This window comes from Ipomoea triloba, chromosome 15, assembly GCF_003576645.1.
Source record: "Ipomoea triloba cultivar NCNSP0323 chromosome 15, ASM357664v1".
Lineage (NCBI taxonomy): Eukaryota > Viridiplantae > Streptophyta > Magnoliopsida > Solanales > Convolvulaceae > Ipomoea > Ipomoea triloba.
This window is the reverse complement of record NC_044930.1, coordinates 1,814,863-1,829,503: the sequence shown is the minus strand read 5'-3', so window position 1 is coordinate 1,829,503 and position 14,641 is coordinate 1,814,863. Positions and strand designations below refer to the sequence as shown.

General features: G+C 33.3%; 2 protein-coding genes and 2 long non-coding RNA genes across 4 annotated transcripts in view; 1 reads left to right on the top strand and 3 right to left on the bottom strand.

The window, feature by feature from the left end:
* Window positions 1-944, bottom strand: part of LOC116006394 — a 3,457-nt gene extending 2,513 nt beyond the window's left edge. The window contains exon 1 of the long non-coding RNA XR_004095126.1: window positions 400-944. This is a non-coding gene — a long non-coding RNA (uncharacterized LOC116006394). The remainder of the gene's footprint in view (window positions 1-399) is intronic.
* Window positions 945-3,987: 3,043 nt separating this feature from the next.
* On the top strand, window positions 3,988-7,372 carry LOC116006774. Its single transcript, XM_031247263.1, has 5 exons — window positions 3,988-4,503; window positions 4,706-4,804; window positions 4,873-5,190; window positions 5,610-7,124; window positions 7,349-7,372. The coding sequence occupies exons 1-5, from the start codon at window positions 3,988-3,990 to the stop codon at window positions 7,370-7,372; spliced, it is 2,472 nt and encodes an 823-aa protein (XP_031103123.1).
* A 3,643-nt stretch (window positions 7,373-11,015) lies between these two features.
* On the bottom strand, window positions 11,016-11,941 carry LOC116005521 (protein RKD2-like). Its single transcript, XM_031245733.1, has 2 exons — window positions 11,384-11,941; window positions 11,016-11,217 (listed from the first exon to the last, which is right to left on the bottom strand). The coding sequence occupies exons 1-2, from the start codon at window positions 11,852-11,854 to the stop codon at window positions 11,128-11,130; spliced, it is 561 nt and encodes a 186-aa protein (XP_031101593.1). The 5' UTR covers window positions 11,855-11,941; the 3' UTR covers window positions 11,016-11,127.
* Window positions 11,942-13,294: 1,353 nt separating this feature from the next.
* On the bottom strand, window positions 13,295-13,915 carry LOC116007615. Its single transcript, XR_004095303.1, has 2 exons — window positions 13,795-13,915; window positions 13,295-13,701 (listed from the first exon to the last, which is right to left on the bottom strand). It is a non-coding gene; the product is annotated as an uncharacterized LOC116007615 (long non-coding RNA).
* Between the last annotated feature and the right edge of the window lie 726 nt (window positions 13,916-14,641).

Here is a 14,641-nt window from a genome sequence, read left to right as displayed (position 1 = left end):
AAAAAACAGAGAAAGAACCTTTTGTTATATCATTATTATTAATTTAATGTATACTAAAATACATCTTCACATTACAAATGTAATTCTACGCCGCTTCACAACCTGTAAGTCTAAAATTAAATCTTATGTTTGTAAAAGTTAAGTTCTGTTGTTGGTAACTCATTTCCTATGTCAACTGAATATGTTTTGAAAAAAAAATTAGAGAAAGAACCTTTTCCATATCGTTATTATTAATTTAATGTATACTAAAATACATCTTTACATTAGGAATCTACATATACAAATATTTCTGACATATATCTTGCACATGACAAAAAATGTATATAATCTATAACTGCATATATTACAAAGAACAATACGCGAATATCCAAAAGAGACAGAATATAAATTCAAACTGACCTTCAAAATATATGATAAAGACAACATCAAATAACTAGCCAAACCCATCCACGGCAACAGCAAGGTGAATATGAGCTCCAACAAGAAATGAGGGGTAAAGAAAACAAAAAAAAATTATTCTGTTTACTTCTCTGCCGAACGAAATGTTAGGGAAAAATGAAAGGAAAGGGTTTGCCCGGATCATCTTCTAATAATACATGAGACAGAAATATAGTAGGAGAATTCGGTACAATAAACATGTACATCAATAATAATAGCAGAACATAAATTGGCAAGAAATAATTCAAAAATAACAATATATTCCGAATATAAATGAGAAATCTGAAAATAACAGTCCGGTAATGGAAATGGAAACAGTAATGGAAAAACCCAAGTCGTATATAACACAGTTTCCTTAAAACCAATTCGCTACCTCCCATGGTGCTAGGAGCGTTGTAGTGTCGGTCTCCCAGGATAAAATGAATTACAATAATATAGTTGAGCACTCAATCTATATTATTTTCGGCGAACTAGAACAAGGATTGAACACAATGCCTTAATCCCAAAAGTTTGAAGGATCAAACCAAAGAAGAAGAAGAATGCAATGGAACCCAAATAATTTGATTTCTTCTTTCCTTCTTCACTGCCGAAGGAATAGAAGTAATTCATCAAATAATATTTCTTTTCTGACTCATGTGTTGCTCTTCAACACTCAACTATCTTGGATTACTCAACCATAACTTGTGAATTAATCCAAATAGTAATAGAAAGAAAGAAATCAGAAGAAAAGATTTTTACCTAATCTTTCTCTTCTCTCTGCCGAAAGGCAGCTTCTATCCACTTCATCCCTTTAACTCCCACTTCACTCTTTTAGCATAACCCATATATATAAATATGATGGATTCTTGAAGAGGAAAAGACAAAGATCATTGATGGAGTCAACCATGGGGGATGGTGATCCGGCGTGAAAGAGGGCAAAAGCAAAGGTGGTGGGAGACAAAACATTACCAATTCCAATAATCCCATCTTTCCACCAAATATAAAATAATAATAATAATAATAAAAATAATAATAATAATAATATAATAATAATGATAAAATATTATTATTATAATAAAGCATTATTAAAGTGATCTAATAGGTATATTTTTGAGAACCAATTTCTCATTCACCTATTTTCTACTTTATGTGTACAAAATATTAATTTCTTCTACTAATTAGAAGAAATCGAATTCACATTTATCCGATTTGGTATATTTTGAGAATCAATTTCTCATTCACCTATTTTCTACTTTATGTGTACAAAATATTAATTTCTTCTACTAATTAGAAGAAATCGAATTCACATTTACCCGACTAAATCGGAAGTGAAGTTCTCATATTTTATACCACAAAATAGTCACTTAAAATGCAATATTATTATAAAATTTTCCAACACGAAAGAAAGAAGAGGAAAAAAACTGGGTAATTCTTATCCTATTCTCCTCTACTGCCGAATGAAATTAATAAAGATGAAAGTTGATGTGGAGATACTATATTAAGTGGAAATGAGAATTCTTATAAAAAAATTGTAAATTAGGAAAAAAGTGCAAAGCTGCCAAAAAAAATTTTGAAACGCACATGCGTATGCTGCCTGCCTGCCTCCATAACTTTTTGTTATACATCACTACAATAATAATAAATGTAGGAACCAAACACCAAAATAAATATTTATTGATTTAACTTTTGAATAATCTAATATAATAACAATTTAAAATGATTAACAAAAAAAACAACAATGAAAAGTATATAAGTATTTATAAGTATTAGTAAAATCTACTTTACGTATTTTATTTTAATAAATGTTGCAACCCAACACCAAAATAAATATTAATTGATTTAACTTTTGAATAATCTAATTATAATTAAAATTTAAAATGGTTATGATACAAAAACTTAATGACGTATGTTTATTTTATTTATTTTTCGATTCAATTTAATTATATAGTTATGATGAAAATAACTGAAAAAATAATACAAATATTAAATCAATTATAGGTTTATAATTCAAATAACAAAAAAAAAAGTATAGGAAACAAAATCTGCTTTAAAAAAAACGATAAGACAAAAGAAACAAATGTTCAAAATTTATTTTGTTATTGCATAGGATAGTGGATGATGAGCCAGAATTTTTTTTTCCAACGAATTTTTTAACCATGTTCATTTGTTGATATTCTTTCAAAAGATAATCTTAATTGGCTTGACCCAAAAAAACTAGACCTAACCAAATAGGCAAATGCAACCAAGCCATCCCAATTTTAGACCGATGCAAATAAATCAACCATAAACCCGATCCACATATGAGCACGTCAGCACCCATTTATTCGAAATTATTTACTCAATGCAGCACAATAATCAGGATGTGTAGGATTCAAATTCCAAATTTCAAATTCCAAGTGCACAAATAAAAATGAAGATTTTCCATGAGAATTATTTCCTTCTTGCTCCTTTATTTGTGTTGCAAGTAGGCAACCATCCAAAATTCTAAAGTAAAACAAGGATTGGATTTATCAAATGAAAAATGTAGGTTTATGCATGATTGAACCGGTGTGGAAATAAACAAATGAAAGTGGGATACAAAGCATGCATTTACAATTCAAAAAACTCTCCTCCCATGATCTCAGACAATATAATACTAATAAAAAAAGAATATAATATAATATAATTGTTATCTTGGTATTATAATAAATCGTTACTATAGTGATGTAATGGGTACATTTGTAGAATAAAATTCCCATTCATCCATTTACAACTTTATCTATACAAAATATCAATTTCTCCTACTAATTCAGGAGAACATGAATAAACTTTTACCCGATCAAATCAGAGGTCAATTTCTCATATTTGATATCACAAAATATACATTTCAAATGCAATATTATTACCAAAAAATAACAATTGGTTACTGCATCTATATTGACTATTGTTTTAAATAACATTAATTTTTAAGTTCTATTTTTTCCTGTACATTATATTGGTTTGTTTTCGTTACGTTTACGTTTTGTTAATTTTAATTTTGCTTCTGCGTGTTTAGCAAATATAGTTATTTATGATTGTTCAGTGCTTAGAGTTATGAACAACCGATTAAGAGGTCGTACAAGATTTACGCAAGATGAATTGCGTGCGCGTAAAAGAAATAAAAATAAAGACGCATGGAAAAAATTGTCCCAACAAAATCAAATAGGCGAAACATCAAACAATCATAGTAATGCCTCTGTGGATGACCAATTGGCGATTTCTTCAGGTGTGAAATGTCATCCATTTACGCATTTTTGTTCAAACGTATTTGAAAGAACAAAAATCGATTTATTAGTTGGTGTTGACTTTTTTTTATTCTCATTTTTTCCGCTCGTGCTGCGGCCAACAAAATGTCATGCGCTTTTGACATTTGGAAATAAAACACACATGAATACAATTGTGTAATCAGCAGGCGCATTGCAAAATGATGCAAAAAACACATTTATGTTATCCGCGATTCCTGATTGTATTTATTGTGGAGCGAAGCGACTTCAATATGAACCTCCTGGATTTTGTTGTTGTAAGGGTGAAGTTGTTCTTGTGGCGAACGGAATGCCACCGACTTTAAAGGCATTATACACCAGCCCTGATAAGAGCTACAATAATTTCCGTTCGTGCGTTAGGACTTACAACAACACGTTTGCTTTTACTTCGCTTGGTATTCATAACTATGAAAAAGATTTGTGTAGGAGAAATAAAGGCATTTATACTTTCAAAGTGCAAGGACAAATTTACCATTTTATAAATGACTTATTGCCTGATGGTTGTCCCCCCCGCAATCTACAACTCTATTTTTACGACACTGATCATGAAGTAGAGAATAGAGTTTGCGAAGTTGGTCATTTAGATGAGAAAATTGTCTCAGATCTTATCGAGGTCATGTCTCACAACCCATATGCTAAATTCTTTCGGAGTCTTAAGGATCTTGTGCATTCTGATGAGTTTAGCATTTCGCTGCAATCATGTCCTTCGCTTGACCAGAGGATTTATAATGCACCAACAACTTCTCAAGTTGCTGCAGTGTGGATTGAAGATTTTGAGGGCTCTGGAGATAATAGGAACATAAGGGTATACGCACACAGTGGTCGTGCTCAGAATATCCAATATTATTATGGTTGTTATGATCCATTACAGTACCCTTTGTTGTTCCCATTCGGTGATGCTTGATGGCATGAGGGTATTGAACGAGTTTTTCCAAACAATACTTCAACTCGCAATACATATGCCAGTGCATTGTATATCAATGCTAATGATGTATCAAATGTTGAAGAATTACTTCAAGCTGAGGAAACCGTATTCCGAGAAGGGAAAAAACGGCGTTCAGTATCTTGCAGGGAATATTACGCATACAAATTTCAAATGCGTTCAGGTGACACATCATTATTACTACATACTGGCAGACTGTTTCAACAATTTATTGTTGACATATATATCAAGGTCGAAACACAACGTCTTGATTATTTTAGGAAGAAACAACAACTTTGTAGGTCAGAGAATTTTCAAGGGTTGGTTGACAGTGTCAGTACCGGTGCGGTATTTGGTAATGATGTTGGTCGCAGAGTTATCTTACCTTCGTCGTTCATTGGAGGACCTAGGGATATGCGTGGGCGATATATGGATGCGATGTCACTTGTCCAAAACTTTGGTAAACCAGATTTTTTCCTAACTATAACATGCAATCCAAATTGGCCAGAAATTAAACGTCTTTTGGAATTCAATGACGAGGCACAGAATAGGCCAGATTTGGTTGCAAGAGTATTTCATGCTAAATTGCAAGAATTAAAGAATGACATTACAAAAAACATTTCTTTGGTGAGATTTCTGCATACACATATGTGATTGAATTCCAAAAAAGAGGTCTTCCACATGCTCATTTCCTTATTATTCTCAAAAACAAATCCATGATGGCGTCGTCTTCTTTTGTTGACGAATACGTGTGTGCAGAAATCCCAAATAAGGAAACGCAGCCAACGTTGTATGACCTTGTAAAAAAACATATGGTTCATGGCCCTTGTGGTTCTCTTAATCAAACATGTCCTTGCATGGTCCAAAAGAAATGCCAAACTTCACCCTCTTGCAAAAGCAAGTACCCTCGTTCATTCTGTCCTGAGACTAGGTTTGATGATGACTCATACCCTATTTATAAGAGGCGAAATACCTCTTTTTTTGTTCAGATTAAAGGGTTTAAGCTTGACAATCGATGGATCGTTCCGTATAATCCTCAATTATTGTTGAAATTTGATTGCTACATAAATGTTGAGGTTTGTGCAACCATTAAGTCTGTCAAGTATATATACAAATATATTTATAAAGGCCATGATAGAGTTCGCATGTCTTTGGCTGATAACATGAGCGATTATGTGATTGACGAGATTAAAGAATACCAGAATGCACAATGGATTTCTCCCCCTGAAGCTGCATGGCGAATATATGGTTTTGCAATAGCCGAGCTAAAACCCGCCGTTATTCAATTGCAAGTGCATTTGGAAAATTCCCAATATATAAATTTTTATGGACATGAAAGAATAATTCATATTGTTAGTAGGGAAGAAGCATGTCGTACCATGTTGACAGAATTCTTTTCTATGAATTTAGCAAATGAATATGCGAAAATGATGAATTTGCTTTATGTTGAATTCCCTTGCCATTTTGTTTGGTGCAAATCAACAAAGTCTTGGAAGCCAAGGAAACAACTGAAGGTCATCGGTAGGCTTGTAACTGTTAACCCAACTGAAGGAGAACGATACTATTTGCAAATGTTGTTGATGAACGTAAGGGCACCCACATCGTTTGAATCCTTAAAAACTGTTAATGGTTACTTTGCTGAAACTTTCCGTGAGGCAGCTGAAAAACTCGGCCTTCTATCTGGAGATTCAATCATTGAACAATCACTAGATGAAGCGTTGCTATTCCAAATGCCATCGAGTTTGAGGAAGTTATTTGCAATGCTTCTGATCTTTTGTGATCTTTCAAATCCTCGTTCACTTTGGATAAAATACAAATCTTACATGTGCCAAGACTTCTTAAGGAATGGATTGCACACGATTGATGAAAGTGAATCATTAGTCCTCAAGTTGATTGCAAACAACTTGCACAAAATGGGCAAAAACTTATATGATTACAACTTGGTTGATACGTTTACTGAACTTGATATAGCAACAACAATGACTCATGAAATAATGTATGAGCGAAGTTTGGAAGTTAGCGAGTCTGACTTGGCAGGCGTGCAGAAGTTGAATGCTTGCCAACGTGCAGCATTTGACACTATCATTGAAAATGTCTTTGCGAACAAAGGCGGCATATATTTTGTTGATGGACCAGCAGGGACAGGCAAGACTTTTTTATATCGATGCTTACTGGCGACTGTTAGATCTAGGGGTTTTCTTGCTCTTGCAACTGCAACTTCTGGAATCGCCGCATCAATACTTCCGGGCGGTCGCACTGCACACTCTCGTTTCAAATTGCCACTCGATGGGGATGATAAACACATTTGCAATATAGGCAAACAAATTGCTGAGGCCCGATTACTCAAAGAATGCAAATTAATTCTTTGGGATGAGGCTTCGATGGCAAATCGAAAGATTATTGAGAGTCTTGATACAAGCTTAAAGGATATTATGGAGTGTAATGATTTATTTGGTGGAAAAGTCATTGTATTTGGAGGTGATTTTAGGCAGACACTGCCAATTGTAAGGCATGGAAAAAAAGAAGATTTTATTGAAGCATGTTTAGTTAAGTCAAGTTTGATATGGCCACACATTCGACGATTGACTTTAACGCAAAACATGCGTGCACAGGAAGATCATACCTTTGCTGATTATTTAATGAGGATTGGTAATGGTTCAGAAAAAATGGATTTGCAAAACAAGATCAAAGTTCCATCTCATTTTCTAATTAAAAATAATGGTTGTAGACCACCATTAGACGTTCTGTTTGAATCTGTCTACCCAGATTTGGGCTTATTTTCCAATGATCCATACTCATTGATGGAAAGAGCAATATTGACAACAAAGAATGAATTTGTTGACGAAATTAATTTTCTCTTGTTAGACAAGTTCCCTGGTGCAAATAAGACTTACATAAGTTATGATGAACCAAGTGATTCAAAATATTTACATTGCCAAGATTATTTACACACATTGTCTCCTGCTGGATTGCCTCCACATATGTTGTGCTTAAAAAAAAGTTGTCCTGTGATATTACTAAGGAATCTCAATCCATGTGAAGGTTTGTGCAATGGTACAAGGCTTATATGTGATGCGTTTGGAGATCATATCATAAGTTGTGTTATTGCAGTCGGAGAATACAAGGGTAAACATGTATTGATACCTAGGATACCACTTCAGACATCGAAGGATGATAAATGTGTCATTCCATTCAAAAGAACTCAATTCCCGATAAAAGTTTGCTTTGCAATGACAATTAATAAATCACAAGGTCAAACCCTAGATTTTGTGGGAATATACTTGAAGGAGCCAGTTTTTAGCCATGGGCAATTATACGTGGCAATGTCGCGTGCAAAGACTGCAAGTTCATTGAAAATACTTATATGTACAGATGATAGTGAATCCATTGTAGCAAGTTTTACACAAAACATTGTTTACCGAGAAATTATCAAGTATATTTCATGATGATACTAAAATAATTTATTATTGCTGCATCTTTTTACAAGTAAGCTTGTCATGACTTTTATTCTTCTACTTCACGTATTTTATGTCACAGTCGAGTTTTGCATAACAACTTTCCCAACTTCTTTTGTAGTATGGACGATCTTGTGTTGATACCAGCTGTTACTGTCGATTTACATGCATGGAAATGCAAAGTAATAGTTGTTCATAAACACAGTGTAAGAGAATCGAGATCTTCACCAGGCAAAAAATACAAACCAATTATATTTCAAGATTCTGAAGTAAGTCATTCATATCATGCAAACGAATAGTATTTATATATTCAATTCATGTATTTCTAAAATGTGTATTCTTTACTCCATATTAAAGAATTTTACATACAACAACTACCATAGCTTATAGACTTTTTTAATCTTGTAACTTTGTGCAGGGCAACAAAGTACAGGCAATGTTATATGACAATGAGATAGACGTACTTGATGAAAGGTTGAAGTTACACTGCACATACACTATCTCAAATGCATCAGTAAAACCAGCTAGGGAATTCATCAATTTGCTAGACCCAAATTATAGAAATTTGTGGAACATTACAAGGAGAACTATGATTGAAGATGTTGTTGCTGGAGATGAGATAAACATCAACGAACCGGTTCAGCCACACATAACCCCATTCTCAGATTTTTACGCATGTTTGTCATCTCGACAACTGATAAGTAAGCTTATTAGTTTACTACTGTTATCTATCATACTATATTTCTGCTTATATTTCTCCAAGGTATATATGCCAGCAACCTCTCCTGCTATTTTCCAACTCATGACTACAGATGTGCTAGCTATTGTTATTTGCAAACTACCACGTCAATACATTACGACAAGGAATGGTCAACAAAATATTAATGAGTTTGTGATCATCAATGAAGAGTATTATACTTTAACTCTTACTTATATTCAAACTGATTATATTTTAAATCTTAATTGTTATGCATTCTATTTTATAATATTGTTTTTTTTGTTAATGCAAAGATCAAAACCTGTTATCATCACTCTATGGGGCAACTTTGTCATGACTGAAGGAATTCAAATTGATTTACAACTTAGTCAAGGCAAATTTCCGATTGTTATTGCTCAGGGAGTTCATGTAAATGCATTCCAAGGTACATGATGTTTTTTTTTTATATAAATATTTAATACTATTAACGAACATATTACATTTTTACATGTGTTTTACTACTTAAATAGGTATTACACTGAGTACGAGATATGATACCACTATCGAAGTAAATCCACCCGGACAACATGCAACGGTTCTTAATAAATGGTATTTCTTCCAACTAACTTCCAAAGTATTACTTAATATTTATGCTGATTTATAAAAATATGATTTTTATTTCACAGGAAAGACAACAACTTAAGCGTTATCTACAAAACAATTGTAGACAAAACTTATCTTGACTCTTTTCTCACACTCTCAAACGCATTGCAACAACCAAAGTGCACCTTTGCTGAAATTGACAATGAATTAAAGCAGGTATAGAGTAATATATTTTTTCCAATTTCTCTATAGCATACTATAATGATTAACAAGCCATATTCTAAAAATAACTGTTTTTATAACACACGTCTGTTTTCCTGTAGAAACCTATTGCATGGGTTAGAGGGAAGCTTAGAATGAAGAATGTTGATCCGCTTGAGTATTATATTGGTTGCAACTATTGCAACAAGACAGTGAATTCCATCGAAGGATTAAAACTCCATTGCTTATACTGTGGCCAAACTGATGGTCTCACTGTCAGGAGGTATACAAACAGAATATACATCTTATCTATTATGTTAACAAGTTAACTTTAAACTTATTTTCACTCTCTTTGCCCGTTGTAGGTATAAGTTAAATGTTGAAATATCGGATGGTTCTACAATTGTGCAAGCTATTCTCTTTAATCATGATGTGCACCGGCTAATGTTGTTAGTTGGAATTGAAATGCCAACAACTGTTCAGGACAGTGAAATATTCCAACAAAAGTTAGATGCTATTGATTTTGTTGTTGGTCTAAGGATAAATGCTCTAAATGAAGATCATCCATCGACATTGACTTATTCAGTAGCATGTATTTGTAAGGACATAACAAGAGACACTGGTGAACAACAAGCAACACCACATGCACGTTCATCCAACATTGTGGAAGAAACTTTTACGGTGGGCAATCCAACAAAGAGAAGGTTAGACTTCGATGAATCATCAAAACATGCTACTGACATTCTAGAAGATGCTACAAGTAAAGAGAAATCAGTAAGTCTTGATAAAGGTAAAAGAGCAAAAGTCGATTAAACAAGTTAGACGATAAACTTTTTTTAACGCATATGTACATTATTTATGGCTTGTATTTTGTTATCCCTCTTAAATCTATTTAAAATTGTGGTTGTATTATAAAACTTTTTTCTTAGACGCTTATAAATCATGCATTACTTAATTATAATTATTAATAAAACATCTTTGTAATAGTCCTTCCCAGGAATCTAACAATTTCAACTGGAGTCAGCATGTCATGATGAAGCTAAAAAGATAACATTTTTATTGAAAGCTGTTAAACATTTTAATTTCAATCAATAAGCACCCATAGCAAGTATTCATTTGAACATGATTTAATTAGATGGAAAAATGAGTAGCTAAAAATTTCATTCATAAAATTAAAGACAGGATAACAAGCTTAGCGTACAGATTAAAGAACTTAATTAATCCCTTCAGATTTGACATCAACAGCTGTAGATGAACTTGCATCATGTGCAGAATAAGAAAGCTTCGTCAAGTACTTATATCTTTTCTTCCTCCAAGAAGAGTTTCTGATTTTTATAGTTTCGAAACTAAACTCAACTCTTGGGTCTCTCATCATCCGCTCTTTTTCCATTTGCAGCTCTTTAACCCTCTCATCCCGGTTAGATTTTTTCTTGAACTTACTCATGGTTTGAACGCTTTGAATTAGTCGATCCATACTTTTCAACTTCATATACGGCCATCGATTGACACCACATTTCCTGCAGATTTGTTTAAACTTTACATCCCCAACTTTCATTTTTCTTGCCGCCTGAGAAACGGGTAAATGAAATAACTTAGAAAGCATTTCAAAACTCCATGGATCTTTGGGGGTAGGCTTTTCATCTGCAGCAATTATACCCGGATTAGATGTCTCTTGAACAACTTGTGCATCACCCTCAAAATCCCAGAGAGGTAAAGTAAAGTCATGGTATTGGTAATCCCATATATAATCCTCGGTATTTTCTAAAGTTGAATAGATGACCTGGCTAGAAGCGGGAGTTGGAATTACCTCGTCATCATCCAGCCTCAAGAGTTTCTTTTGAGGCCATTTGGAGATTCCTAATTCCCTGCAACGAACCTTTAAAACTGTAAGTCCCATCTTCAATTGAACGGCTGCTTCATTTATCGGTAAATGGAAAAAGCTTGAAATCATTTCCTTAGTTACCGTACTTGAATCACAAAACGTCCTCTTGACCCATCTTTTCTTATCATTCTTTTCAGGCATCACATCTGCAGATTCACCATCATCAACACGCTCATGTGTAGTGGTGGGTTCAACGTCAACAAACGTATCAATTTCATTTGCAATTCCTACTTCATAAAGTGGTTTATTTCCAATTGGTGGTTCAATCGGTCCTAACAGATCATTCTCGAAATCATAAAGGGGAGCTAGATTTAGCTCGCCTAATAATGACGCATCATCAAAATCATTACAATAAATGAATTGAGAATGAGAAGAGGACGAAGCATGATTCGCCATTTGACATGAAATATTATAAGAATGAGAAATAAAATCAATGAAGAAAGATGAAAAAAATAGATAATGTTGGGGAGAGCAAGGCAACAATCCCTGTAATATGATGAAAAAAATTGACAGTTCTTAAAGATGCAAACAATACAGCTAATATTAACCTTGTACACTGAGGTTGTCTCGGATTTCAGAGGATAACCACGTACAAAAAAAAAAAAAAGAAGTGGAAAACCAAAACAATATAACATCTTTTCATGCTGCATTTAGAATATAAAACTATAGGCCTAAATTTACACCAAAAGCGTAAACAGAATCTAGACTAGAAAAAATAAAGCAAACAAAAAAAAAGTCAGGTTAACCTTTTGACATTTTTTTTGTATTGTTTTTTTTATTTGTTTTGAAATGCGTGTAATTAAACTTGGAATTAGGGTCAAATAGGTCACCGAACTTCAAACGAAATTGCAATTAGGCTATTGAAGTCAAAAACAATGCACTTGGGTCCCTGAACTACACAAATGTATGCAAATTAACCCAAAGTATCTTGTTTTACTTGATCTTCCTGTTATCACCTTTAAAAATAATATTTTAAAATAATTTTAAATAAAATAATTAATTAAAATTAAATTTAAAAAAAAAAAAAGGAACTGCCGCAAATCTTCCTCTTTCAGTGGCCTATTTGGCCGTTATTACATTAAACTTTTTTAAATTAAAACTTTTTTTTACATGTCCTTTAGTCCTCCGAAATCAGCATATTGTTTTGGAGTTTAGCAGATATCCACGTACTTACAAAATCAATTGTCAAAAAAAAAAACAGTATACCGTCTTTTCATACTGTGTTTAAAAGGTAAAACTAAAGTCCTAAATATACCCCAAAAAACACAAACTGGGATGCCAAAAAACTTTTAAAACGCGGTCTCTAAAACCAGACAGAATCAAATAAACCAAAAAAAACAATTCCCTGTTTACCTTTTGACGTTTTTTTTTTAAAATTTATTCTGAAATGTGTGTGATTAAACTTTGTTTCCATTAATTTGTCAGTCCGACATGTCCTTTGCTCCTTTGAAAGCAGCACTTGGTTTTTCTTATAAGAAAATTATGTTTGATCATTTCCTTACAGCCGTCAATTAACCTTCCCTTTCACCTTAATTGTTTTATTTCTTTATACTTTAACATTTCCAATCAAATGGCAAATTATGTTTCATCCTCATCTCATTCTCATTCGCTTTCTTGTTCTGACTTTGAAGATACTTCCTTTTGGAATGAACTAAATCTACCTTCTCTTTTGCAGATTGAGAATGAGTTGTACACACTACTAGAACCATCTGTTGAAGGTGAACAAGTTATTGACGCTGAGCCGGTCGCCCAAGTTGTTCCACCTGTTTTACCTAAACCTTTGGAAGAGGTTGCAGTCGAGGAAAAAAAAAACACTACGGTGAAGAAAACCTTGTGTGATTCAAGAACGATCACTAAGGAAATGATCTCAAGTTATTTCCATCTTCCGATTAGTGAAGCAGCGGTACAATTAAAGGTTGGTGTCACAACATTAAAGAATAGGTGCAGGATATTAGGAATTTCCCGATGGCCTCGAATAAAACTCTTGAAGTTAGAGGATGAGGATGATAAAGAAATTCCTATTTCTTCTCCTGAACAAGATTACCGTCCTTTTTTTAATCATGCTGAAAACCACCCCTTGGATTATCACTTCAATAATCCAACTTCATCTACAACAGGTAAAACTTTACACCAAATTCAACAAAGTTGTTGCTCCGCCGAACAATTAGATTTCGACTGGGGTCTTGTGAATGACATGCTATGTGGCCAGAACGATGTTTCACTTGAGGCGCCTCCAGTTGTACCTGAATTATCCAACTCAACTGAAATCATTGTATTTGACAAGAGAACCTCTAAACACTGGGGTTTAAATACTATTTCAAAATTCTTCCACTTACCCGCAGCCCAAGCAGCAAGGGAGCTCAATGTAAGTGAAGATAAGTTGAAGAGAATGTGTACAAAATTGGGAATTAAACGATGGCCATACCGGAAATTGCAAAGCATGGACAACCTTCTTGAGAACTTACAATATCTCAGCAAAGACAAAACATATGCTGTCAACAAAGAGAAAGTTATTGAGCTTCAAAAGGAAAAGGAACGAATGTTAAAGGACCCAAACATTGAGTTACGTGCAGAGACTCAAGTAATTAGGGAATCTTCAAGAAAGAAAAGAAGATATCAACATTTGATGGATATTGCACACGCTGCTAAATATGACAATTCATGGAAACTTCATGGCGTCAAATCAGAAGTGATAGATGAACCACCTTAAGTTTCACAAGATCGTTATTGTATTCTCGATTTCATTGATAATTAAAGCTTTTCCCGTTCTTAATTTTCTTTTGTAAAAATAAAAAATTTAAATAAATATATACTTTTGGGTAGTAATTGTTTCATCATTTGTCATTTTATTTGTGTTTTATTTTGTTTTTTAAAATATATTGGGTTTTCCCCTTTGCATACTGCCAATTGACTCTGCCAGATGAAATGGAATGATAAAGAGAGTTTCCTTTTGTACAAACGCAATATACTTGAACGAACATGCTTTTATGCAAAACTAATTATATGTGACAATATCGTCTGTAAATGTTGCAAGTAATTAAAAATAAAATTGAAACATATTAATATTATTTTACACTTACTCATCCCAATCTATTACTCTATTATGGCATATTAATATTATTTCACACTTACTCATCCCAATCTATTACTCTATTATGGTCATAATGTCAATATTACAATCTT